General features: G+C 43.5%; 1 protein-coding gene and 1 long non-coding RNA gene across 2 annotated transcripts in view; one reads left to right on the top strand and one right to left on the bottom strand.

Moving 5' to 3' along the window:
- Positions 1-7,436, bottom strand: part of PRKAR2A (protein kinase cAMP-dependent type II regulatory subunit alpha) — a 60,509-nt gene extending 53,073 nt beyond the window's left edge. Inside the window, exon 1 of the mRNA XM_071756132.1 lies at positions 5,323-7,436. Within this exon, the coding sequence (XP_071612233.1) occupies positions 5,323-5,812 (490 nt within the window). The 5' untranslated portion in view covers positions 5,813-7,436. The remainder of the gene's footprint in view (positions 1-5,322) is intronic.
- Positions 7,437-15,518: 8,082 nt separating this feature from the next.
- On the top strand, positions 15,519-17,612 carry LOC139801641 (uncharacterized). The gene is made up of 2 exons (XR_011728253.1): positions 15,519-15,695; positions 17,429-17,612. It is a non-coding gene; the product is annotated as an uncharacterized lncRNA (long non-coding RNA).
- Positions 17,613-25,966: the final 8,354 nt, after the last annotated feature.

Genomic DNA, 25,966 nt, shown 5'->3' with positions numbered 1-25,966 from the left:
TAGTAATTATTATAAAAGTACTGTATAAAAGTGCCCACTGGCTACTTAGATTTTAAATAGAATAGCTATTCTTTGGACTGAATTTGCACCATAGAACACAATACTACTGTAAGAAACATGTTCTGCAAAGAGAGGCTCTTTTAATGTCAAGGACAAAAAAAACCCCAAAACAAACAAACAAAAAAACCAAACCAAACCAAAACCACCCGCAGAGAGAGGTACTGTGCTTTATTCCCAGTAAATTAAAAATTATGGAGGAAGTAAGTGATCATATCTCACAGGAACATTTCCAATAATCCATGAACCTGAATTACATCTGAAAATTTGAACAGTATTCTTCAGAAGCATAAAGTGGTTTCAGTTGGAAGAGACCTTAAAGACAACCTAGTTCCAATCCCCCTGGAAGGGCAGGGACACCTCCCACTGGACCAGGCTGCTCAAAGCCCCACCCAGTTTGGCCTTGAACACTTCCAGGGATGGGGCATCCACAACATCCATGGGCAACCTGTTCCAGTATCTCACCACCTTCACACTAAAGAATTTCTTCCCAATGTTTAACTTAATCTCCCTCTTCCATCTTAAAACACTACCCCTTGTAGTACACACCCTTGTAAAAAGTCCTTCCCCAGATTTCTGGTAGGTCCCCTCCAGATACTGGAAGGCTGCTGTAAGAGCCCTCAGAGTGTTCTCTTCTCCAGGGTGAACAACCCCTACTTTATCAGCCTGAAGAACCACTATTATTCTTATTCTACCCTTCAGAAGGCTTAACATCATCTGATTTCAGTCAATTCAATATCAGAATATCAGAAATCAAATAAATTTCCTTGAGTTGTTTCCAGAACACAGCAAGCAGCTATGCTTGACCTGTAAACTGATATAGGCAGAACATAAATGATTTGTGATTTATGAGTTTCCTGTAATTTCAGCAGTTCCTGGCAATTTCCACAGAACATATCAGATAAGTAGAGAATAAGAAAGCAATAGCAAATGATGCTTAAGAACAGCAGTAATTGGAAACAGCTTTAATATTAAGCACTTCTATCAACAATTAAAAAAAGATTTTAAAGATGGTCTGAACTCTTAGTAAATAACCTTCCAAGATCTAACAATGTAAAAGTGCATTTTGCTACTTCCTTCTGCTCAGATATCCTATTGATAGTTTTAAAGATGACATTTAGAAAATCCTTGAATTTTAATTGAGAAGCTCGGTGCAGAACTAAACAGAATCTTTCCACCTGCTCATCCAGATTCATATGCACCATTTTCCTTCACAGCAATACCAGCATTCTGAAAAGGATTCTTTCAAAAGCAATATTTAAGTGTTCTCTTTTGCTCAGGGAGCAGCTGAAAAGCACATAATTCCTTCAATATCAAGGTGAAACCTTGGAAGGAAAAAATGTGTTTGCACTAAAATATTTGTCGTTGGTTAAAACATCCAAGTTGTTCGAGTTGGTATATAATCCCAAAAATACTTCAGTTCCAGAATTAGTATTTAATTTCTACAAGAATAAACATGGGTGGGGTTTTTAAAATTATCTGATGCATCAAATGGAAAGTTAAAGGATGCATCAAATGGAAAGTTAACAGTGCAGCACCTTGCACATCTGTGCAGCTGCCTCAGCTGACAGGGCAGGAAAGCTGCCTGCCTGCCTTCAGATATGATCCTTGCAATAGACGGTTTCCCAAAGCCATGACTCAGTCTCAGTGGACAAATTATTTCTGTGGCTTTAATTTTGAAGCCTTAACTCATCCATTCAGAGCTTCCTTCTTAAAATTACAAGTGTCATGGCCAAGGACACATTTTGAGACTACATATCCATCCTTGGTTATACCCTCAGCCTGATGTTCGAAGCTCATTTGCATCTTTTCCCAATTCCACCAATTTGCCAAATTCAAAATCATACCAATAAAAAAAAAAAAAAAAAGGATAAATGTTTCTGGAGATTTTCCCCCTTCCACCAGCATAATTTTCTTTCCATTTCTTTCCATTACATTTGTAACACTCCACTCTGCTGAACAGCCACATCCACATCCTGACATCCTTTCATTGCATATACAAAAAATTATTAAAATCAAGGATGAAACTCCAGAGGGTTCAGAGAATAAAGATATAATTGGAAGTAATTCCTTAAGTACCACAAAAGAATAGAAGTCTTTTTTGTAGTCTAGTTATTCCCAGTGACTTTTACCATATTGATGAAGTGTCACCACAGCAGAAACAGAACCACTGGTGTCGCTATGGCTACATGAAGACATTTGCCACGTGGCTTGCACCAAAGGCCAAGGGCTCATTCTGATTTTAAGTTATTTCTCCCTGGCATTACAATACAGACTCAAAGAGTTACAAAAAGCCCACAAAACCAAAACAAACCAACCAAACAAAAACAAATCCAACAGATAAATTATCCAAAGTGTTCTCCAACTCATAGCATGCAAGTACAGCCCAGTGAGGTACACAAATTTAATACTGTGCCAGAAGCAGAAACACAAAGACAACCACACTATTTATGTAGGCATCTTTCATGTGCTCAACTCTACAACAGGTTAATTATTTAAACCAGCTTTAAGTTCACGTAACATAATAACTTTACAAAACTAACATGGCTCAATTTTGTCTTTATATTTTAAAACAGCCATAGGAACATTTTTTAAACATCCATTTGACCTGTCTTCGAAGGTTTAAGCTAACCAAGTGTTAGCTTAAGAAAACAACGTGAAATTAATTGTAGTCTTTCTTAAATTGTCCAAGACAAGAAAAATGCAATCTCAGTAAACAGTACTAGTGAGATCATCTGTGACTTTATTTGGTGTGTTTTCTCTGTCTTTAAGTGTCCTTTAAATGTTGAACAGTCTGTAAGCACACACAAACTGCTCTTCCACAACAAGGTAGAAGTATTTTCCTATTTGTAAAATTCATAAAAGAGAGATACCAGAAACTCTGACTTAACATTTCCTTGTTATTAATAAAGCCTCCTATGACAACAGTTGCAACAGAAATCTAAAAAACAGACAACCATGGCTGACTGCCCCCCACAATGTTAAGCACAATAAGGAAGAATTTTTCCCCTGACCAGACAGAGACCATGTCCTGCTGTTAAGTAGAACACTGCACTCTTCCTCCTGCTGGTCTTGGAAACTGTAAGGAGGGAGTAGCAGCCTCCTGAGATAAGAAGCAAGACAGTATTACTAACAGTGCCACTTGCCTCAAGGGTTTTGACTAGCACAAGAGACACTGACCAACCTCATTAACTTTATTTTCTCCCTAAGATAGAAAGATGATGAGCAGAAACTTGAAGCAAAGAAACCAATTTTCTGCTTTGAACAGCCTCATCACATAAAGATGTATTTGAAAAGCTGTTGCCACCATCAAGTTTTTATATGAAAATATTTAACTCCAGAAGGTCCTTGCAGCTGCACTTGCCACCATTCATCAGAAAAAGTTTGCATCTTCTCTTCCCTGGAAAAGATTCAAAAGGTTCAAAACCCCACAACAGGAAACTGATGAAGAAACACAAAAGTTGCTTTCATTGACATAAAAAGCTCTAGGGGTGCTTTTGTTTATATTTTGCTTGTCTCTTTGTTTGGGTTTGTTAAGGAAAACACTACATACTGAGATACTGCAGCTTTTTTTAAAAATTATATTCAACTATTTAATGCAATTTTTCCAATTCAGAACTTTATTTTGAAATAAATAATACATATTAAAAGAAACTACAGCTACTGCTGAGCTAGGTTGCAGGACAAACAAAATAACCTGTAATCATTGCCACTAATCTTGCACTTAACACTGCACATCCCCTTAACTTCAGTCCTGTCACTACCAGTGTCCACAGTGTCTTCCCCCTTCCACCCTCATGTCCTAAACAGAACCAGTCAACCAGTCTCTCATTAGAATAAATATCCATTCAAATCTAGTCAGAAATGGAAAACTGTTTTTTAATTGATTCTGACTGTACATTTTATTTTTATTCTCTTCATCTCTCATATGCTCTTTATGCTGCATATTTGCAAAAGCAGAAGCTGTATTTAATTTGTAAAGTTCTCAGCCCAAAAGGGCTGCAGTAATAGCTGGTCCCTTGTCTCTCAATGCTTCCTTAATAAAAATAGTGATTTGTTCCAGCTTAATTCCTGCTGGTTTCTTTAAAACTCTTAGCCAGTGCACCGATGTAACAGAGTTACAGTGCACACTGCATTCAGGAGGTGAGATACAGTAATTGGTCTAAAAGAGGATCCTCAATCAATAAAAGTCAGAAACCTTTACTCACATTCTAAGCCAAGGGCACAAGACCTTCAAATATGGGCACTGAAAGTTTAGGGAAACCACATCTTTTCCTGCCTTTCCCTCTCCCCTTAAGTTACCTTCTATAAATGAGAGAGTATTCAGCAATCTCAGGTCCAAAATCTTGGGTGCAGTAATAAGTACCATTCAGAAACATTTTAAGTAAGTTCTTGCATTGCAGCTCAACTACACTTCAAACTACAGCACTGTGCATTGCACAACACACAGAGTACACTTTGACAGAATAAAACTGGCAGTATCACAAGGGGTATTCTGTTGATAGGCAGGTATCTTTTCTATCTTAGATAGCTACAGTACAAAGAGGAGTATACAGGTGGTTTTGCTTTTTTGCTATTCAGTAACGTATCAGAAAGTTATTTCAGTGCTTTAAAATAACCATTTTAATCACACCACAGCTGCAACGAACACGTCTAGCTTCAGGGGGAAAAAAGAAAAAAAGAAAAAGAAAAACAAACAACAACCCAGTAGCCCACGATGATTTAAATACTGAAACGTAAAGATAAGTAGAAGAGATTGCACAATAACACATGATCTTTCGTATCACATGCTTGGCAGTATGCTCAATTCCCTCCGATAACTCCGGTCAGACCCCAGCCGCGGTTCAGGCCGTTACCCGGCACCTCCGCCTCCCGACACCCAGCGGGGAACCGGCCGCTAACCGGCACCCACCGGCCTGAAGCCAGGGCGAGCCAGGGTTCCCCCCGCCAGGACAGAGCTGCAGGCACACGGCTGCCCCTCGGCGCTACCGAGCCACGGCGGGAGGATCCGCTACAGGCGGCCCGGTACCGCGGAGCTGCCGCCGGGGGCGGCCGGAGCCGCTCGCCCATTCAATCCATCCCTCCCGAGAAGAGCGGACGGGGCAGCGGCTGAGGGCACGGGGTGGCGGAGGTGCCCAGCCGTCCCTTCCGGGCTGCTTCCTCCACGGGGGGCCGCTCCCGGCTCTTCTCCACCACCCCAGGCAGCCACCGCCCCTCCCCGCCACGGGCAGCCCCTCACAGCCCCCCCTCGCCGCCGGTACTTACGCTCGAAGTCGGAGTCAGACTCCTCGTCGCCGCGGTCGGGCTCTTCATCGCCGTTGGACTCGGTCTGCATGGGCTCCCCGTCGAAGCTGACCAACCTGCGGCCGCCGCCGGCCGCCTCCTGGTCGCGGGCATCCCGCAGGCGGGCGAAGTAGTCGGCGGCGAAGCCCAGCAGGTCGGACGGCCGGTGCCGCAGCACCTCCACCGTGTAGCCCTGCAGCAGCTCCGTGAGGCCCGGCGGGATCTCGATGCTCATGGTGCCGGGGACCGAGGAGGCGGCAACCGCCTCCCCCGCTCCGCGGCCGTCTCTGGCGGTCTCGGGGCCTCGCTGTGCGGTGTCGAGGCTGAGTCCCGCCGCTCCGGTCACACCACCGCGCCGGAGGGGGCGGGGGAGGGGAGGGGAGCGGCCCAGGCCGCGCAGGCGCCGGAGCGGGAGCGGGGACAGTGGCCGCGCACGCGCCGCATTATGGGGTTGGGAGGGGGGGGGACACATGGCGGGGGTTGGGAGGGGGGGGTACCGGGTGTGTGCGTCACTGACCGGCGCAGCGCGAGCGGGGAACCGGGCGGTGGCGGCGGGGGGGGGGGGGGTGCAGCGGGACGGGACGGGACGGAGCGGTGGAGCGGGCGGGGTGGTGGTTCGGCTCGTGGGACGCTGCGAGGGGACGAGCAAGGTCGGCTGGCACCGGTCAGTGCCTGTCCCGGGGGCTGGGAACGGGCAGTGCGGGGCTTTGTGGGATCACTGAGTCGGTGCGGTGAAGCCTTTGCCTTTGGTGTCGTGGAGCGCAGCCCGTACGGAGCTGCCGAGTCCCCGCCGCTGAACGGAGTCCAACGCCGAGTCCAAACCGTGCCCCTCTGCACGAGTTTTGAGTCGTCCCCCCCTCCCGGGGATGGTGACTCCACCGCTGCCCGGGAGAGCCTGGGCCACGGCCTTGCAGGGAAGAAATTTTTCCTGATACCCAAACTAAACCTTCCCTGGCACAACTTGAGGCCATTTCCTTTTGTTTTATCGCTTGTCACTTGGGAGAAGAGACCAACACTCTGCTGTCCGACCTCCTTTCAAGGTGATAAAGACACATCTCCCGTCAGCCACCTCCGGGCTGAACACCCCCAGTTCCTTCATCTGCTCCTCATTAGACCCCTCACCAGCTTCGCTGTCCTCTGAACAATCCCTGCTCTAGTCCTGCTGGCCACACTGTTCCTGATAGGAGCCAGGATACCTGCAGGATTTGCAAACCTTTGGCTCAAAGGTGACCGTGTTGGTGTTGGAAGGGGCAAAGGTCCACAGTGTATGGGCTTGCAAACCCTTTCCTCTCGCCAGCCAGCAGCCAGGCTCTCCAGAGGTGGGTGAGGCAGGAGGCTGTCACTACTGTTTTGTTGTTCTATTTCACAAGTTACCCCATGTGCTAGTTTCTTATCGTTCATCGCAGTGTTTGTGAGGGTGTTTCACAGTTTCCCCAGTAGTGGGAAAAGGAGGTTTTCTTAGTCAGATCTGATCAAAATCTTGATGTAATTCTTGATTGGAATTAGATTTATGACTTCTAACCCTTCTGATTTCTTTTGAAAATTAAGTCATTAAAGAAATACTCTTAAATTAGTGAGCACAAGAGCAGAGGTGTGCACATTACAGACCTTTTGTCTTCATACCTTTTGGTAAAAGCTGAGTGAAGCCATGATGTCATCATCTGTGAAATGGTGGCAAGAGCATTGATCTACTGAATGCCGAGAACATTAAAGATGAAGAATTCTGGAAAAGTGAAACATCTCATTAACTGTTTATTTGTGCCAGCTTTGGTGGATATCCATTTGCATGTTGTGAAGATTAGATTTCTGCTTGTATTTTTTGTACAAAACCTGTTCTCTGTGCATGTGTTCCAGGGAGGTCTGGCAGAGGCCCAGGGGCAAGGGCCAGGGCTGGGTGGTGTGGAGCCATCAGCCCCACAGGTTTGACGTTGCTGGAAAGCTGGTCTTGGAAGAAAACAGGACTGTGCAAACATGAGTCAAGGGGAATAGGGATGTTGGCTTAATGACGCCACTGAGTGTTGTCAATGTAAATATTTTTATTTAATTCTTCTTTTGTTTCAATAATAAAAGGGCAGAAATTAACTTGTACTCCAAATACAACATTTCACTTAAAAGCCCAGAATTGGCTGAGGCAATTTAGTGTGTCTTTGGCTTGCTGGTGTGCCAAAGGCTCCCCTCGTTTATCCAGGTGGTTCAGAGAGCACATCAGCGGATCCTGGAGCCCCCAGTAGGCATTTTACTGACTTTATCCCTGTTGAGGGAGGCCAGTGGGAAATTCTGTGGCATTTACTACAGCACTGAGCCTCCCTGGTGATAGGTATACTCTGAAATACAGTTCCCACATTTTTATATGGAGTAAGATCTTGTATCCATCCAAAATGAAAAAATTAAAAAGAAGCACAGGAATTAGATTTGCTGCATCCCATCGGTTTATCTGGAGATTTCATATTAAGACATTTTTCTTAATTTTTTTTTTTAATTTTCTAGAGCAGGCGCACATGTCTGTAACCCTTTTCTCGAAAGATAATTGATAACTGATTTTTCATTTACCACTCCTACCATATTATCTTTCTCATGGTCCCAAACACTCCAAGAACACATTAACACCCAAATTATATACCTTACTGGTAGAACTGCAATAGGGAAATGGTTCTGATCAACAACAAAACTTTATTTGGTTAGTGCCCCACAAAACTAAGACTTCAGATAAGATCTTTACTTTTAAAAATGCTGTAATAATCAAAACTCACAGTACTAATGAGAATCATTGGCAAGTAGGGTCAGAGGAAGAAAGGCAAAGTCTAATTCCAGGGGAACACACTTATTTTTCTTTCTCTTGCACAAGATCCAGCCACCTGACAATTGCCCGCTTTTGGCTTTAGTCAGATCTTGTATTAGCTTTTAATGGTTGTTGATAATTTTCTCTCATTTGTGCCTATGGATATAAATCTGGTTATTTATATGAAAAAATGTGTTTCCAGTAAATATTATTAAGTCTCTGAAGCGCTACATTGTGTCAGCCTTCTGATATTTATATGTCCACACATAACTAATCAGCTTCAGACGAAAGTAAACAGCAGAGGTCTGTTTAGCCTCTTTCTGAAGGTCAACAGACAAAGTAAAAAGCATCCAAGGTCACATGAAGCACATTTACAAGCTGGTTTACTCCACAGCTTCTCCCACTTCTTTATATGACTTTTTATTTTGTGAGCCTCAGAATTGATGGCACAAATACGCAAGAGACTGGCCTGTGATCAAGTTAATTGTAATACTGCCTGCTGTGCATACATATAGCTCATCATATGCCTTCTTTCACCCTGAATTTGCATAACTTTTAAAATTATTACTATAATAAGCATCCGCATTAAAAGAATGGTAGAAAATAAATTAGGAATTGCACTTGCAGCCTTAATTTGATCAATTTTATAATAATGTGTTTAATTCATGCAGCATGACCAATGCAGTTTCTTTCTGCTAGCTTCATGGCATATTCAGCACCCAATGTGGAACTGGATAAAATTTGTGTTACTGATTGAGCTGACCCCTACAATATTCCTATCAAAAAAATTTTTTTTCAGTATCCTATTTTCTTCTAATAATTTCTTAATATCTGAAAGCTCTTCTCATATTTATCATGTGTATGTGCTCCCAAATGTTGAGCTCTCCTTCCCTCCAGTCTCTCTGTCCTGCCCTGTGCTATGTGACTTTGATGCACCTTTAGCGAAAGTATGATGGAGTTTCTGTGCTTGTCCTACTAGCAGGAGCTAGGAAAGTTGCAAGTGAAGAAGTAAAATAGTCTGTGTAGTCTTACACTGGGGAAAAATAATCAGATTAAACCTACAGACTGGCTCCTTAGAAGTAAAATAAATCCTTTTATAACAAGTAATAATTTACTTCTCCTAAATCTGTCAGCACCAGCAAGAGTTCAGACACTGTGTAAACATTCGTACATCTTGGATTAATTACTCTTCCTTCAAAGTTGCTGCAAGAATTCCAGTACCAGGATAATGCAAGAACACGCTAAATAGTCTGATGGTTGGTATTAGAAAACACAATCTCTTCTTCACAGGAAGTTAGATTAATGACCACGAGTGCTACTTTTGCATGAGGTTGCAGGTGACACACCAGCAAGCCCTCTCAGGTCCTCCTTGCAAGCCCAGTCCAGGGCCTTCTGCAAAAAGAGTGAAATCCTGCCTGTGCCTGCTGAGTTGTGAAGTTCAGTGCTGTGCAGTGCTTTGAACACAAAATATGTGAAGGGTAGATTCAGCAGTGGCTTTGAAATTCAGTGGTTGCTTTAGGACAAACAGAACTGTTTGATGATTATATGCAGAAAGTCAGGACACCACATTTTCCTCAGTCCCTGTGTGCTGAAGCCAAAGACCAGGGACTGACCCTGCCTCCTCTCTCGGGCAGGACAAGGGGAGATTCTGCTTGAGGTGAGCACAGGAGCCTGGCTGCTGTCTGCAGCCTGGGCCCTGCGTAGTCCTCTACCATCTCCAGTAGTTCCAGTAGGCATGTCAGAGAGCACATGCCCAGCTACTTCTTTCTGTTTCCAGTTTGAGGACAGCTGTTTGTGCCTCTCCCATCGTGTTTTGAACCTGCAAGTGCAATACACTTCTACGGTGATTCAAGGCAGCAAGTTCCAGAAGTTAAAATACCTGTTAGATAAAGCAGCACCTCTCTTTTGTCAGTTTTTAAAAAACACATCCCAATTTATCAAATGGCCCCCACTCCTGCTATTGCAGTATTCGGTGAATGATGACTCTGCATGCATTTTATTTGCTATTTTGTAGAAGCTGATCTTATTCAACTTTTCCACATCAAGGCCTTATGGCTTTACCAGTCTCTTCTCCAAAGGCAGCTGCTTCATCTCCATGTTCACAGCAGAAAAATTATGCTGCTTTGTTCTCTAACAATTTCCTTTGGTGAGCGTATCCAGTCTTTATTTTAAGATATAAAAAGATGGGGAAAAAATCCCACTTCCCGTGGTCTACTTCTTCAGTGACCACCCTCATTGTAAAGAAGCATGCTGAGGTTTTTTCTGTTTGTTTTCTATGTTTAACATTAAAACTTTGGTTTTCTACCTGCTGCTTGCTCCCATCACTGTAAATGTGCATATGCTTTGTTCATAATGTACACAAAACTTCTGAGTTTTCATTTTAGAGGGGGAAGTAGTGCTAATAAAAGACAGAGTGATCCTGGGCTTTGCTACCAGGATGCAGAGATCCTTTGATACAGTGCACAAGATACTTCTCTTGTCTCTGTTTGATTTTCTTCTTAGGACAGTACTGAACTTCAGAAACCAAAGTTTCGGTACTCTAACAAGGCAGTTTGTTTGTGACAATATACAAGATTTAGGATATTTTTAGCTTTTAACTTTTAGAGTGAGTAGCTTGAGTACTGTGCATACCAATAAATGATATGGGACTGTCTATCACTAGAACATAGACAGGAGAAAAAAATTAGCTTTTTGACTAAATAGATATAAATACCAGTGTCAACTGAAATATATTACTTTGCCACTACCCTCATTCCATCAAAAACTTTTTGACAAATTCTTGGGGAGATAATTTACTGCATTTGCTGATAAATCTTGAAGCATCAAGTTAGGAAAAATATCTGTATTAATGTCCAGATTTTCATTAATGTGATTTAGTTTATGAACACAGAAAACACTTCTTCTGTTGGTAACAACTTCTCAGGCAGTAGAAAACATCAATTTTAAAATGCCTGATTTTGTAAAACATTTTCCCTGGCCATTACCTAGATGTAAAAAGAAATATTTCTGAATATCATTTGTGTCATATTCACAAAGTAAAATGGCACGTGTGAATAGATTCTGACGTAAAACATGTGGGATGACCATGTTGTTTAAAATACTCTGATCAACACTACATAGCAGATGTAAAGTTTATGGTTCCATGTCAGAAAAGCCCTCAGCAATGCCACTCCATTACACACAGAGTAAACACAGTTTACACACTGTGTAAACAGGGGATATTCCAATAAGAATGTGATAATTTGGTTCTTTGCATAAAAAGTGAAAACTGTGCCAACTTTAGTTGTACTTTGATTTCTATCTCCAGCATTGAAAACATGACCTGAAGATCTTCTCCAATGAGGCTGGCATGAATTCTGGGCAGAGAGAAACCTTTGGGCATATCCCCTGGTAGCTCATTGGACAGTTGTTCTGAACCTGAATTATAATTTCTATCTGTATTATCCAGCAGAACCTGTTTAAACAGTAGTTTGTTGAAGTTGAGGGTTGTGTGCCAGAAAGAGCTCTGAAATTTATTTGTTCCTTGAGCCTTTGCTTGCAAATCTGGGGTTGTCTTTTGCTGTATGTACACACTTGTCCCTTTCCCTCCCTGTCTTCTCACATTTCCAGCTGGTGCAGCTCAGGTTATCAACCTTTCCTTAACACTGCCCCAACCCACCACTGCCCATCCCATGGAGCACTTCAGACACTTATCACTGTCACTATTGCCACAGCTCCTGTTTTCACATCTTCAGTTGTCACCTTTGCCCACTGGTTTCACATCTCCAGTTGTCACCTTTGCCCACTGGATGTTGTTAACCATTTCACACAGCTTGGCATTTTCCCAACTCTCATCAATCCTCACCAGCTTCTTGACAAATAACCACTGACCTTCCCAAAACTTCACCTCCAAGGTTTGCCCCACACCCACAACCTATCCCTCACCCCATCTGGCTTATCTCCACCTTGGCCCTGCTTCCAAATGGACCCTGTCTCTCTCCCTCTTCTTCCAGCTCTCGGTCCCTTGCCAAGTCAGGAATTACAATGTCTCTGCTCTTTGGCCTCATTTTATGGTACCCACGAGAAGTGAGCCCCTGACACAGGTCGCTGTTCCTGGGGCATACATCCCTGCTCTTTGGGGTCCACAGGTCCACCCCAAACACAGAGCTGCCATGGATGGGGCAGTGCTATAAGAGACTGCACATGAGGGGCTTGTTTTAGCAGCTCAGCCCAGTGTGTTGGCTAATTCCAAGTACTAAAATTGCAGTATTAAATGTAGATTACAACAGTAATAAATGAGCTTTATCCACCAAGTCTCCCACATTTTATATTTTGCTCTGAAAAGCCTTTTATGAGCTCTGTTACAGCTGTTAGCATGTGTTTTAATTAAAATTAGAGCACAGCGTGCAGCTCAGTTAACCAGTTTTTGGTCTTCAGAAAAAATTGGTAAGCAGTTCCAATTGCACTTTTCTGTCACTCTTCACATGGTGTGTCTTAGCAAGCCTTACAAAAATCTTGATAGAGGATTGTATATCTCAGGGGAAGATAATGGGGGGATGTGAAGCTTCTTACTTTTAGGCTATTTTTTCTAACTCAGTTTAGGTTCCTAAGTGATATTAAAATATTTGATGTTTGATGTCTTAACTCAAGGAAAGAGGTGGTCTCAGCATCTAAAGCAGAGAATTATAAGGCCACCTCCCCATGGTTAGATCCCTCACTGCCAGTCTCAGCAAAAAAATGAGAGGTTTGTATGACTGGAAAATGCTTGCTGCCTTCAATTACAACTTAAATCATGTCTTTATCAGAAACTAAATGGATAGGTGTTCTGTGTACAGTGCCTCTCCCGAGGTGTTTTTTTGTGACTTTCATTCCCGAGGCTATGAGCCCACAATAGTTATATCAGAAAAAGAAGAAAAGAAAAATACGATTTTAGAAAAGGATGCAGCAGTACAGCCTTTTGTTACAGCTGGTTTGCAGTGTCTCTCCATTGACATCTAGTGTCCATACAGGAAGATCTTTAGGTTCCTCATAGCTGAGCAAGCAAGATTTAAATCTTTAAAGGTTTTTCCCTTTCCTAGATATTAAGACCTCTTACTGATAATACCAGGTCAGCGGAAGGGGAGGCTGATGGTGAAAACGCAGGAATATCCCTACAAATGGCATCCTACTGAATCAGTGAATTCTGCAGATACCTATGTTCTGAATGGCTCTGGAAACCATTTCAATGCCTTGCAGTTCAAAAATAGCACCCTTTTTAAAGTTATCCTGTAATTACCTGCAAAATACTTTCAATCTCTGTCTCTTTCCTCAGAGCATACAAGCAATTGCGAGCCAATAAATACTCAGTACAGATTTTACAAAATATTTTTCTTTGCAATCAGGCATTATTCTAATTTTCTTTAATTGAACAAGAGTCTTCTTCAATGACAGGAACCTCTTTATTGCACTCTATCATATTACTAAAAGCTACTTAATAAAGAACCGTCTTTATATTTGTAATGATAAGTTGTTTTCATGTTTATTTATTTATAGTGTGTAAATTCCAAGTTTTTACAAGAGTATTTGTTGTTCTGCTTTTTCAAAATCTCGAATGGTGGCAGTGAGCAATTAATTATGTTGTTACTGTACCCTTTGCTCCATAAACAAGTTCACCTTCACAGTATTTCCTTCTGCTCCTTCAGTCAGCCTGAAGTGCTTGTGTTGGGGTAGTACATAGAGGGGCTACACTGGAATCACAGCTCCACCATGCTTGGTCCTGGACTGATGGTGAAAAGACCTTCCCTAATCTGAAAAATCTCTTTACATTCATATTTTGATCATTTCTATTTTTATCTGTTTTCAAAGGCATTTATTACATATAAACTATGTCATGAAAGCTCAGCAAGATTTGTCACCCTAATATTTGTGTAAGTGTTGCAGCTTCAGAAGAAGAGGACAGGTCCAAGGATGCACACTGAGCATGGCTCCTCTCCATGACTGACTCTGTGGCTCCAAGGGCTTCATGGATTCCATTGTTCCTTAGCAGTGTTTTATGACCCATCCCTTTACAGCCTTTCCTGAATAACTCATAAGCTCTGGAAGAGCTCTCTCTTGGTTCAGTGATACCTCACATAGCGAGGTCCTGTCCTTGCTGGCTAGGGGAAGCTACTAATGTGCAAATAGTAAATCGTTGACTCGGGCCAAAAGGACACTTCTGCTGAAATGAACTAGAACAGCCTTGAACTTTTCATGTGATTATCAGAGGAGGGTGATACAGTATTTCCCATCATTTCTGGAGAAGGAGCTGTCATCAGTTTCTATGGACAGTCAAATATTTTTCCTCTTTCTCCTCTCAGTATTCTGTTATTTAAAAATACTTGCTTCATTACCCCAACTGTCAGGGTGTCTGTATTGAAATAACCTACTCAATCAATATATCAAGAATAGGAGTGAAAGCATCATTAAAAAGTATCCTGCCAAGATTATTCATAATTTAACTGTAAAGCAAAACGTGATCATGAGCAACAAAGGAGTGTGACATAAATAATTTCATTCAGAGCAGTGCATTAGTGCAGACACTGGTGAAGCTGTTGCAGCATCAATCAGAGCCTCTCAGTAGGGTTACAGATATGTGTTTGCATCTGTCCTTGCCATGATCTTTCAGCCACTCTGACTTTTCATCCCCAATAGGACTTGGTGCTTCCAGCCACCCCCATTTCTCTCTCCATGGTGTCAATGGAAAGAGGCAGCGGCTGCAGTTGAGAGCATCGTGTTGCTATGGCAACACATCCCACTTCCCTGGGGACCACGTTGCCTCGGAGACATCAGGCGGGCAGACACTGGTAGATCAAATTGTCTCAAAGCAGCTGCCCCTCAAAAACCAGGGCAGCCCTGGCCTTCGGGCGACGTGGGTGCAGAGAGATGGATGAGTGTAGGACCATGCAGTGACAGCCTGAGTCTGGATTAATAAGGGGTGACCAGAGTGGGTGTTTCTTTCCAGGTAGTGAGAGGAGGTTACTGACAAAAGGGGCTTGACAGTGTGTTAAAATAGGACAGCAGGAAAGATAATGTCAGCTGGAAGGGGTTAGCTGAAGAGAGCACATGCTGAGGTCACCGTCCCTGATCTGTATGATCAGACCTGCAAACATATTGCAACATGAGAAATTATTGTCTCATGTTATATGATGCATCTATGAATGGAAGAAGCATTCTACATTCATTTTTAGGGTCATCCAGTGCTTCATTAATGCTGTGTCACACACAGTTCACAGTGTCATGTAGGCAGAGGATTAAAGATCAATTTATATAGACAAATACAGTCAGGCATGGAGCCTCCCACTTGTGTGCCTGCAGGCAGTCCAGCAGCCAGACCCAACCCATGGGAAAATGCTGGCATATTTTTGAGAGCCCGTAGATCCTTTAGCACAACCATGCTCATGTTCATGGAGAACAGCACCAAACACGTTCTGTGGGCTTCTCTAGAGACATCTGTGTAGCTGCTCATAAGAGGAAGGTGCACAAAGTTTGATGCACGGTCATCTGTTATCCACAGCACTTGAAGAGCAATGGGAGAAGCAGGAAGGTGGTAAAGGACAGAACCATTTACACAAGACAACAGGTAATTTCCTTATAATTTTTTCAGTTCTTATTGTAGGAACCTTTTTTCCCTTTGCACTGTTGGATTAAGAAGCTTCTTGTTTACTGTAATTAGCCCTTGAGTAAGTAGCATTTCTAGCCTGTGTCCTGTTTTTCTATTCTAGCTGTGCTCTGCTTTGAGCATTACACTGATTCTCACAGAAGAGCAGAGCCTGCTTCCAGGGGTCTAGTTTTACTTTTTGCCTCTGGAGACATTACCATATGCTGCAGTGCTCTCTCTCAGTCATGTTAACATATCTGGGTTTAAGTAAACATTGCCTGTACTTACAGCTACAGCCCTACTACTTGATTTTTCCTTGTGTTTCCTTGTGTTTCTGAACTCTCTCTGAGCCATTCTTTGTGCATTTTCTGCAAGACATTAGCTGTCTTTCTTCTCACAATCAAAACTATGGTTAACTGTGTTTACAAAGGATTCCTGAACTGTGAGAAATGTTTCTCATAGTGTGAGGTTTTATATCATTTAGCCTTGAAAGGCTGCTGCTTTCCCTGACCTCTTGCCAGGTTTTCTCAATGACTCTGGTAATTGCATCAGTAACCTTGGAAGTCATGTTTTCCTTTCACATCTAGGAAATATCCAACCTTTCCTTACCCTCTCCCAGCTGAATCCCATACCCGGTCCCTCCTTTATGCTGTGTCTCAACCACACCAGCTCCTTTTCTGGCTCTGTGGTTGCAATTTTACACCTGTCCAGAACAAAGTCTGCCTCTGCCCTGGCTCATCGTGTCCACCATTCTGCTTTTCTATAAACTTCTCAGTCTTTGTTCTCCTCCTCCTGTATCAAACACCTTTCTTAACTTCTCCATCAGCATCCTTTACACCCCATCTTCAGTCAAGTCTGTCAGCAGTCGTTCTGCCAGGGTTGTCCCCTGTCACCTTTTCAGAGGTTTTCCCTATCTGGAACCCAACTGGGCAGAAATATCTGCAAAGGGGGCTTGGGGTCCAAGACCAGCATAGCACCACATATTCCCTTCTGCTGAAGGAATTAATCTGCCATGTTTCACCTTATTCTTAACTTCTGTCTGCTTTCAGGAAGGGTTATATCTTTTCTTCATTTCAGCACACTGAGAAAACAAAATGTTATAGCCAATAATTCATCCTAAACCCACACATTTATGTCTCTTATGTCACCTCAAAACTGCTCAGTCCCCACACTGATGCTCCACGTTATCTGCAGTTGCACAGGGGTTGGAGGGGTTCCTTTCAAATGGCAGTTCCTTGAGTTTTAATTTGCAGTCAGCAAGAAACCAGAGGCAATATGCATAAAAAACCCCAAACAACTGTTTCCTCTCTTCCTTCACACCCATTTAAAGGTGACTCGTTTTTCTGAGTCACCATTATTTCAAACCTCTTGAAAAAGATTCAGCCTAGATTTATAAAACAGCTTAGAGGACCCTGAAATACCATTCAGTGTTCAGAGTACTAGTTTAAATTATTAACCAGCCCCCCTCTCCATCAGGTCCTTCTTCAATTATTGTGGAATTTATTTCTCCTGTCATCCTGAGCCTCCTTTGGTGTGCAGAATGGTTTTGCTGATGACAGGGGTGAAGCTGGGCTCTGTCTGTGGGTTTGCAGGTGGATCTCAGTGCAGGGGACGTTGTTCCTTTGTTCATATTTAATGATACGAGAAAGAAGAATGTAATTATGGCCTGTCTCATGCAATCTCCTCCCTGTCTCTGAGTATCTGAATTCTTTCAGATAAAGGCAAGTGGCAACACAGCATTTTCTGACACAGGAGTGGATCCCAGATCAGAAGCAGTTCTGCCCCAGTCATTCTGCAGTTTCCATTTGTCAACAGATTCCTGCTGAGCCTTCTCCTGTCTGAAGGAACATGGCCATTACAAACAGCACTGCAAGTACTAAAACCTGATCAAAGCTGGAAGTGTAGTTTCCTCTTGGTTTTCTTTGTGTCTTTGGCAGCCCAGTCAGACCATCTTCCTTTGTTTTTCCCCTAAATTGCTGTCTGACTTCTCCTTATCTGAAAACATCTTTCTCCAGATTTAAAGATGCAACATCAAAATGTGGTTTGGCTCAGAAATGGACTTATTTTTTTTTTCCTTTTTATTTATTTTAGTTGGTTATTTCATGTTTAGCTAATTTAGTTTATACTCTAAACTTTTCAACCCCTTTAAAGCTCAGCACAGGGTTACCAAAGATTTGGTGCCAAACAATTCTGAAAATCAAAAATGTCTCTTTGAAAAGGGTGTTTGACAGCAGAGGAGGGGCAATGAAGGATGAGTCCCCACCAGACTCCCAGGACAAGGTAGGAGGTAGCTCAGGGTGCAGATACTGAGGGACGATGTGTGACCAGACCAAGGAAAAACCTCATGAGCCTGAGCTGAGTGGTAGTGCCAGAAAGCTACAGAAAAAAACAGTCAAGGAGAAGACATCTGATTGATGAAATTGCCTGAAATGAGGCAGGAGGAAAAAGGCTGTAATGTGTGGACACTTTAATTGCAAAGTTGTTTAATCTGAGCTGCCCTAGGAGCTGACAGGGTAAGTGTTATTGCTGCTTCCTAGGCTACAGAACAGACACAGAGACTAACAGGGAAATTTTCCACTTAGTAGCAGGAATATTAAATTACAAAAAAAAAAAGAAGAATTTATCTCAAAAGCAAAGAGCAGCTATTTTCTCAAGACCTTACTGCCAAAGTTTAAAAGAAATACTGTGGAAATCAAAGCAAAGCTCAAATGGATAGAAATCTGTTACAGAAAGAATGCTGATTTAAATCCTCTTTCAGATTGAAATTTTTTTTTTACCTACACAAAGGCTTTAAACAAGGGGAAAATGTATGCCAGTTGCTTGGGATCAAAATCCAAGTCTCTGTCACACAGAAGAAAAGTCCAGAGAAAGAGAGAGAAAAAGAGAGGGAGAGGGAGAGAGAGAGAAAGAGGGAGAGAGAGAGGCCAATAATTAGCTGCTGAAAAAAGCTATGGCAGATGTGAAACCCAAGAGGGGTGGAAATTGAAGGGGAAAAAAGGACAAAGGAATGGAAAATGTTCTTGCAGTAGCAAAAGTACAGCTAAAACAGAGGATTTGAATATGTAAGGAATAACCAGAAGGTTACATGGGAGGATTCTCTTGGCAGTTGGTGAGTTTGAACCATGGCACAGTGACAGTGCTGGTGCTGAGAAAGAAAAGTGCAGGGAAGTTGGTTTAATGGGATTTCCTGTTTTCATCATCAAGGTCACCCAGGTGAGGTTAACCCTGCCCTTAGCTCTCACGTTCCTGAACACAAACATCCCAGGAAACCAGTGACTTTGAGAAGCTCCTCCCCTTCTAAGTTGAATTGTGGCAAATTTCAGAAGTGACACACAGCTTCCTTCAGATTTTCCTTCAGAAAATACTTGTGAGCAAACATTTAACAGATTTCAAGTTTCCTAGCAATCGTGTTTCAGAGACTCTAGAACAGCCATATGACTAATATGATAAACATCTCCTTCAACAACTAAAACTAGCCAGAAAAATCAAAATAAGCATCCTCTATGGACACCTCACTTCAAGATCTTACCATTTTTCCTAAGCAAAGCTTCAGCAGGTGAGCTGAAGTGTGAATAAAAGGGACACGAAGTAAGAAGACACTCTAAATGCAGTAGGCTGTGCATTGTCAGTATTACCAATGGAGTCAGGATAAAGAAAGGCTTAACGTCCTTTTGCTTAGAAAAGCAGTACTTGTTTATTGATGATGTAAATGTTGCTAGGCTACATGGATTAAATTAAAAACCCCATCCTTTCCCAATGTGTACACCACCTGCAGCAAAGAATGCTCTGTGAATTTAGTAAAAGGTGGTGGGTTTTTTTCAGATAATTCAAATTTACCAGAAATGATAGACCAGAGGGTTTTAATTATAAAAGAACCCATGGAAGACAAAATATTAGCCAACTACTGCATAAAGAAACTTTTCAGCATAATTACAAATCAATAACAATTGTAATTAACCAACTGTGCAAGCACCAAGAGGAAAATAATAGAGAATAAAATAGAATCTATCAATATGGCTGTATAAAAAGTATTCTCTTTTCATTAAAAAAAGGAATGTAGAAATAGAAGAAATACATAAAAGGGGGGAAAGAGGATTGTGACTGTGTACAAGAACAAATTTAAAAAGACATCAGCTTGGAAAAGGAGCCAAACAAGCTGGGCCCAGGAAGTAATTTTTGAAAAGACAAAGCAGAGACAATTTGTTATTACTTCTCACAAGACAAGATTTAAGTGATACCAGTGAACTCATCATTCAGCAATCTAAACCGAAGGAGGACATAATTAAACAGTGCAACTTGCTGCTATTGTAGGCACCAAAACCAGGAAGGTCTCTGAAAGGTGAATGTTCATAAAGCCCAGTCTGGACCTATTAAATGCAGGTACAGTCTCCAGCCCAGTAAATCCCAGTGCATGGCGGTGGGTGGCTGGTGAGGTACAGCTGGGTGCTCTGTGCCTCCTGTTCCCCTCACTGGGGGCAGAGCTTCAGGCTCAGAGATCCTTGGTCTAATTGAGGCAGATCTTGGTGACTCAGTGTGCTTTTACATTTTCCAGAAAGAATAACCTTAGCGTTAATAAATTCTCGTTGATCAGGAAACAAAAAGAAAAAGGCAGATTTTCCTTTTATTTGGAGAATTCTTAAAGAAATACCTTCAGGCTGTGCTGTTGGAAAATGTGGGTAGACAGATTACCCTGGCAGAACAGGAGTGACTCCATGCCTTTAGGAACAATGGTATGTGGGACAGAGGGGTGCTTCACCCCCTTACCTGGACACACAGGGAGGAAAATAGGGAAAACCCCAACAATTTTTCAGCAGCAGAAGACAGAACTTCTCCATGTCACAAGGAGTTGCTCACCTCAGGAGGGACAGACATTTCACATGGGTGCTGTGTCACCGTGCCTCATCCATGGTGACCCTGTCAGAAACAAAACCACCTCCTGGTGCCTCCTCAGCCCAGGAGAAACTAAACTGTGCCATCCCTGTGCAGCTTTTGCTGAGCAGAGCAGGGGGGGATGTGGGAAGACCCAGCTCCCCTCACCTGGAGCTGCTGGGGTGGTGGGCAAGGTCAGAGACTGGCAGAGCTGCCCAGGGCACGCTGTCCACCCACCTTTCCCATCTCAGCAGGGGCAGATGCCATCCTGCTCACCAGGGTGTTGGCAGAGCAGAAGGAGACCCTGCTCCAACCTCCTGCCCGGCACAGCTTCAGGCTCCTTTCCAGGAGAAGCCACTGCTGTTGGAGCCAGGGTTCAATGGCACTGCTGGGAAATGGGTGGCCGAGTTGGGAGAACAGCGAGTTCCCACCGCCGAGTGATCTCCTGCCATCGTTCCTGAACTTTGGCTTCAGCCAGGAGGGAGTAAACGAAGTAGATAATTGCCTGGCAGTGATTGATGGGGAGTCAAGGGTGAGCGGGGAGGCAAGGGGGGGATGAGAGGGAGGATTATGTTTCAGAGGGAAGTATTTTTTTAGGATTTGTCTCTGCAGGCAGTCGGGAGCTTTTCTGAATCACATGGGCTTAACCTGAGCAGGAGGACTTGCTGTAATTTTATACCTTTTCAGCATTTTCAGCTGGTTCAGCTGAAATCTGCATAGGGATTAAAGATGGGAAAGGACAGAGAATTTATTTCCTTGTCTTCAGTCTAGGGGGACAAATATTCAAGGCTAAATCACAGTTTAGAATTTTTTTTATGGTATGAGTGGAGAGAGGAAGGAGCAAACAGCTGCCAGCAATAAATAACTATTAGGAAACAGTATTAGGAAATAGTACCGAGAAGAAATGTTGCTGCTAGGATATGCTTTCAGCCTTGAGAAATCCATAAGCAGGCAGCTCAAAATTTACTTTAGTATCCAGAGCTCATGTACAAGTTCTCTCAGACCCAGATTGGCAGCAGCGGTGCTGGAGCAGCCCAAGCTCAGGTCTCTGATGGAGAAGGGAATTCAGCTTATTGCACGGATAAACATTGCAGGCTTCCACTCAGCCATGCCGAGGGTTAGCAACAGCATTGTGTACTTCAGCAAATCTACATTCATACTGTCACCTGCAGAGGGGAGTGAAGTTTATCTATAGCCTGTTGCTGTATACCTTTGATACTGATTTTTATAGCCAGGCTTCCAGTAAGCCTAGGGAGAGCCTATTGCAAACTGCTTGAACTGAACCATCTGAGCTTAAACTTCAAGTTTCTGAATTCAGAGACATGTTAATAAAAATCATCCCCAGTCTCTACTTGAGATTTATATTTTTACTAGCTTTGAGATATACTTGAAGGACTATTCTGACACACTGACATAATGGAAAATGCCCTCAGTTTTAGACACAAATCTCCCCGAATTAGAAATGGTTTTCCATTTCAAGCCACCAGCATCAAGCAGCCCATCCCCTCTCCTTCTCTGGGAAGCTTTCTCAGGGTCTTCTGGGAAGACAGACAAAGCATGATGTGAACCAGAGCCAGACAGAACCATGCCTGTGGCTGCTGAGCAGGCGGTCAGCCTGGTATGAATGAGCACAGCCACACACAGCCGGGTCACCCAAAATGCATCCCAGCAAGCAGGGAAGGGGCAGGAATCCCAGTAATCCCTATAGTCTTAACCCCTGGAAGCCCCTGGCATTTCCCTGCCATCCTCTGGGTCAGGGGCAGATGTCCCCAGCAAGCAGATGCCAGGGAGTGGTGGGCAGCGGTGCTGGAGCCCCTGGGCACAGAGCAGACCCAGATTGGCAGCAGCAGAGTGCCACAGCAGACGTGGCTTCATGCCATGGCCCCAGCAGGCATGTCTGTCCTTGGCCTGCACAAGGGAGAGGCACAGTCACAGTCACACATCACAGTGTCACGAGGAGAACCATCCCACGCTGGCCCTGTGAGCTGCGTGCCTGCCCAGGGGCTGCAACTTGCCAGAAGGGGCTGTTCTGGCCATGGTGAAAGATCAGTTGCCTGAGGACAGCTCCAAAATGCCAATTGGGAGTTATCTGAGGTGTTTCTGGGGACGGGCTTTTTATAAGAGAATTTAGCTACAGGGCAAGGGGTAATGGCTTTAAACTGGAAGAGAGGAGATTTAGGTTAGACATTAGGAAGAAATTCCTTAGTATGAGGGTGGTGAGACACCGACACTTGTTGCCTGGGGAAGTTGTGCCTACCCCATCCCTGAAGTGTTGAAGGCCAGGCTGGATGGAGCTTGGAGCAATCTGCTCCAGTGGGAGGTGTCCCTGCCCATACAGAAGGGTTGGAACTAGATGATCTTTAGAGTCCTTTCCAACCCAAACTGTTCTGTGATTCTTCTACAGATGCCTCTGCAATCCCAGGCCCCTGAAACCTGTATGTCTGGAACTGTGAGAAATATGAGTAAATGTACCCTCCTCCCATTCACTCAGCATTTCTAGGACCTACTGTGTAATGTCCTTTCCAAACTGGAGAGTCTGTACTGATCCTCCCACAGGCAGCTTCCTTCAATTAGTCAAATTTGATCAAGGACATCCCAAGGACCTTTCTGTCAATATAGCAATGCTGGGCATACACAAAAGCCACTTGCACATAATAGGCAGAGAAATGCAAGGATGGAAGATTTATGTGTCGTGGATTACTTCTGGAATACTTCCAGGCACCTTGAATCACTGCTGGAAAAAATCACTTGCATCAAAGCAGGATGGGCCAGGAATATGTGCAGCTAAATGGGTTTTGTGGAACTCTGTGCTGATTGTGATGTAGAAAAAACATATTATCAGCACAAGGAGTGTAAAAACAAATGTTGTCAGTATTGGTACTGAGACCCACCTTGCCAGCTGCTGCTGTGTACCATTAACCTGTATTTTGATGCCCTTAATTCCCACAGGAAGCTGGGCAATTAGAAAATAAGATTCGAATCCAAATCTGGCTTCTGAAAGTCCTCAGTGTGCAGGTAGCTGCACCTGTGTTAAAATCCCTCTCTCATTCTGAGGCTGCATGCAGCAGAGTGCAAGGATTTGGCAAATTTTGTATGGCCAAATCTTTAGTGACATGAGCAGCTTTTTAAACATTTCCAGGGTGTCTGGGTTTCACTTTTTCAACAAGCAGATATGTCTGGTTGGCCTTCCCAAAGCTCCTCTCCTCCCACCACTGCTGTTGGAAAGCAGCCCCTCATTACTGATTGCCTCCTTCCATATTTTACTCATCTAAAAGCACCAAATGCAACCAAGCATGTTAAATAGCAGGATGTTACCATGCAAATACAAAGCTATGCAAAGATTTCAGGCTGGGGAGAATATAATTAGGATAATTGAAACTGGAACAATGGTCTGAAATGCTTTTTTAAAAAAGTATTAAAAATCGTTTGCAGAAAGGAGATAGTTTACAGTTACTGGTCAGAACTGATGTGCCAGGGAGCAGAGGGATCTCTGTCTTTCAGAGCAGATGCTGCCCACAGGCACAGACAGGGGACCTGGAGCTGATGGCCAAGGCAAGGGCTGGAGCACCAAGCAAGAAGCCAGCACTCGGAATGAGAGATGGCTCCTCCATGCCCTAATGGAAAAGCAGAGCTGTGTTTTTAACCCCAGCAACTGAATCCAGGGCATTACTAATCTCTGATTTGTTTTCCAAGAATTAAATTTGTTTTTCACAGACTGCAGCACTCCAGACTAATAGAACTGGGGCAGGAGGAAGCACTAACTACAACATGCAGCTCATCACCAGGCTTGGAGGGTCATGGTCTTTCTCAGCAGGACAAATGGGGAGAAGAGGCTCCTGACCTCCAGCTGCCTGTCTGTCCTGACAGAAATGCAAAACTTTCTCAGCCCAACTCAGAAAGCTGCAGCAGCCTTCCAGCAGCAGCTGTATGCTGGCTTTCTTGCCTCTGACCTTGCCTGTGGACCTGACAGTTTGTCCATCTTGCTGACAGCCCCAGACAGCCATCTGCTGGGCAACTGCATCATAAACCAACCTAGAGCAGCATTTACAGCCAGGATGATGATGTTTCAGTTCCTTCCAGCTCCCTGTGAGATTAGGAACTCAACAGGATGCATTTGACAAAGCAGCTGCAATAGGCATCATTAAGCATCAGTGTCTGGAATTTTAAGAGAGGAGGTACAGAGTCTGTGCATGCCTGCATCTCCCAAAAAGTGTCAGCATTTCTGGAACACAGAGTAAAAGGGAAGGAAAACACAACAGATTGATAACACTTCTTAAACCTGAAATTTGCCTCTAAGCATCCCAGCCCAAGCACAGAAATCAGCTGGCCAGAGCTGCTGGGGAACCAACACAGAACAGGATAGCAGTTGGGGGTCAGAAAGCATTGAGCCACAAAACCAGACCTGGTCCTCTTGAAACTAGGCTGGATTTGGCTTCAGTAAACCTAGAGTTGTATTTAAAAGCATTTGAGAGTATAGCATCCTTTTATCTCTAAACCAGTACTAACTCAGTGTTCATGCCTTAAGTAAGGTCATTTCTCTGTAGCTGCCATTGAAAAAGAGAAAGATCCATGAGTTTGGGAAGCAGGAGCAGCAGTAGTTTACCAAGCAGCAAGGAATGGGGAGGGAATGGGGCAAGGCAACAGCTCCAAGCAACTGGGATTTTCTCACACCCAGGGCTACCTCATTAGTTTCACATCATCACCCTGAAAAACACAAGAAGTGGACTCTGGGGAAGGCATGTTCCCTTCTGGTCCTTTCAAAGAACTGGGAAGGAAAGCTGAATTCAAGGCTTCTGCAGCACTTTTGGGTGTGAAGGTTTCAGGGCTAACCCTGCCTCTAGAAAGCCAAGGTGAAGATTCTGTCATTAGGGTACAAACCAACAGACCATGACAGCCCCAAGACAAGCTCTCTGTCTCCTTTCTTGTGGGCCACCAGGACAGACATTTTACCTCAGCTCCCCTCCATCTGTGTCCAAGCCTCTCCCTGGAAAAACTAAAATACTTTGCACATGCAAGATGTGGTATTTAGTGTCTGGCTTTATAGTTTAATGTTACAACCACAACACAGCTCCTAACAGGATTTCTATCACAAACAGGTAAGGTGCAGAACATTGACAGCTCTTATCAGAAATTCGAAAGCTAAAAGGGAAGGGGTTTCCTTATTAAAGACAGCACAGCACAACTTATTTCCCAATCACTTCTCAGAATTAAGAACTGGAAAACTTTTGCAAAACTAACCATGCGTGACCATGTAAAAAGTAAATGAACTCAAGCACACATTCTAGCTAAGCAGCAGCCAGCTTTATTGAGTTCCAATAACACTGCATCAAAAACAAAAATTAGTTGTTTTTTGCTTCCTAGCATCAGTCATTTCTCAAATGAAA

The sequence above is a fragment of the Heliangelus exortis genome, chromosome 12 (assembly GCF_036169615.1).
Source record: "Heliangelus exortis chromosome 12, bHelExo1.hap1, whole genome shotgun sequence".
In the NCBI taxonomy this organism is placed as follows: Eukaryota; Metazoa; Chordata; class Aves; order Apodiformes; family Trochilidae; genus Heliangelus; species Heliangelus exortis.
This window is presented reverse-complemented; position numbering and strand designations above follow the sequence as displayed.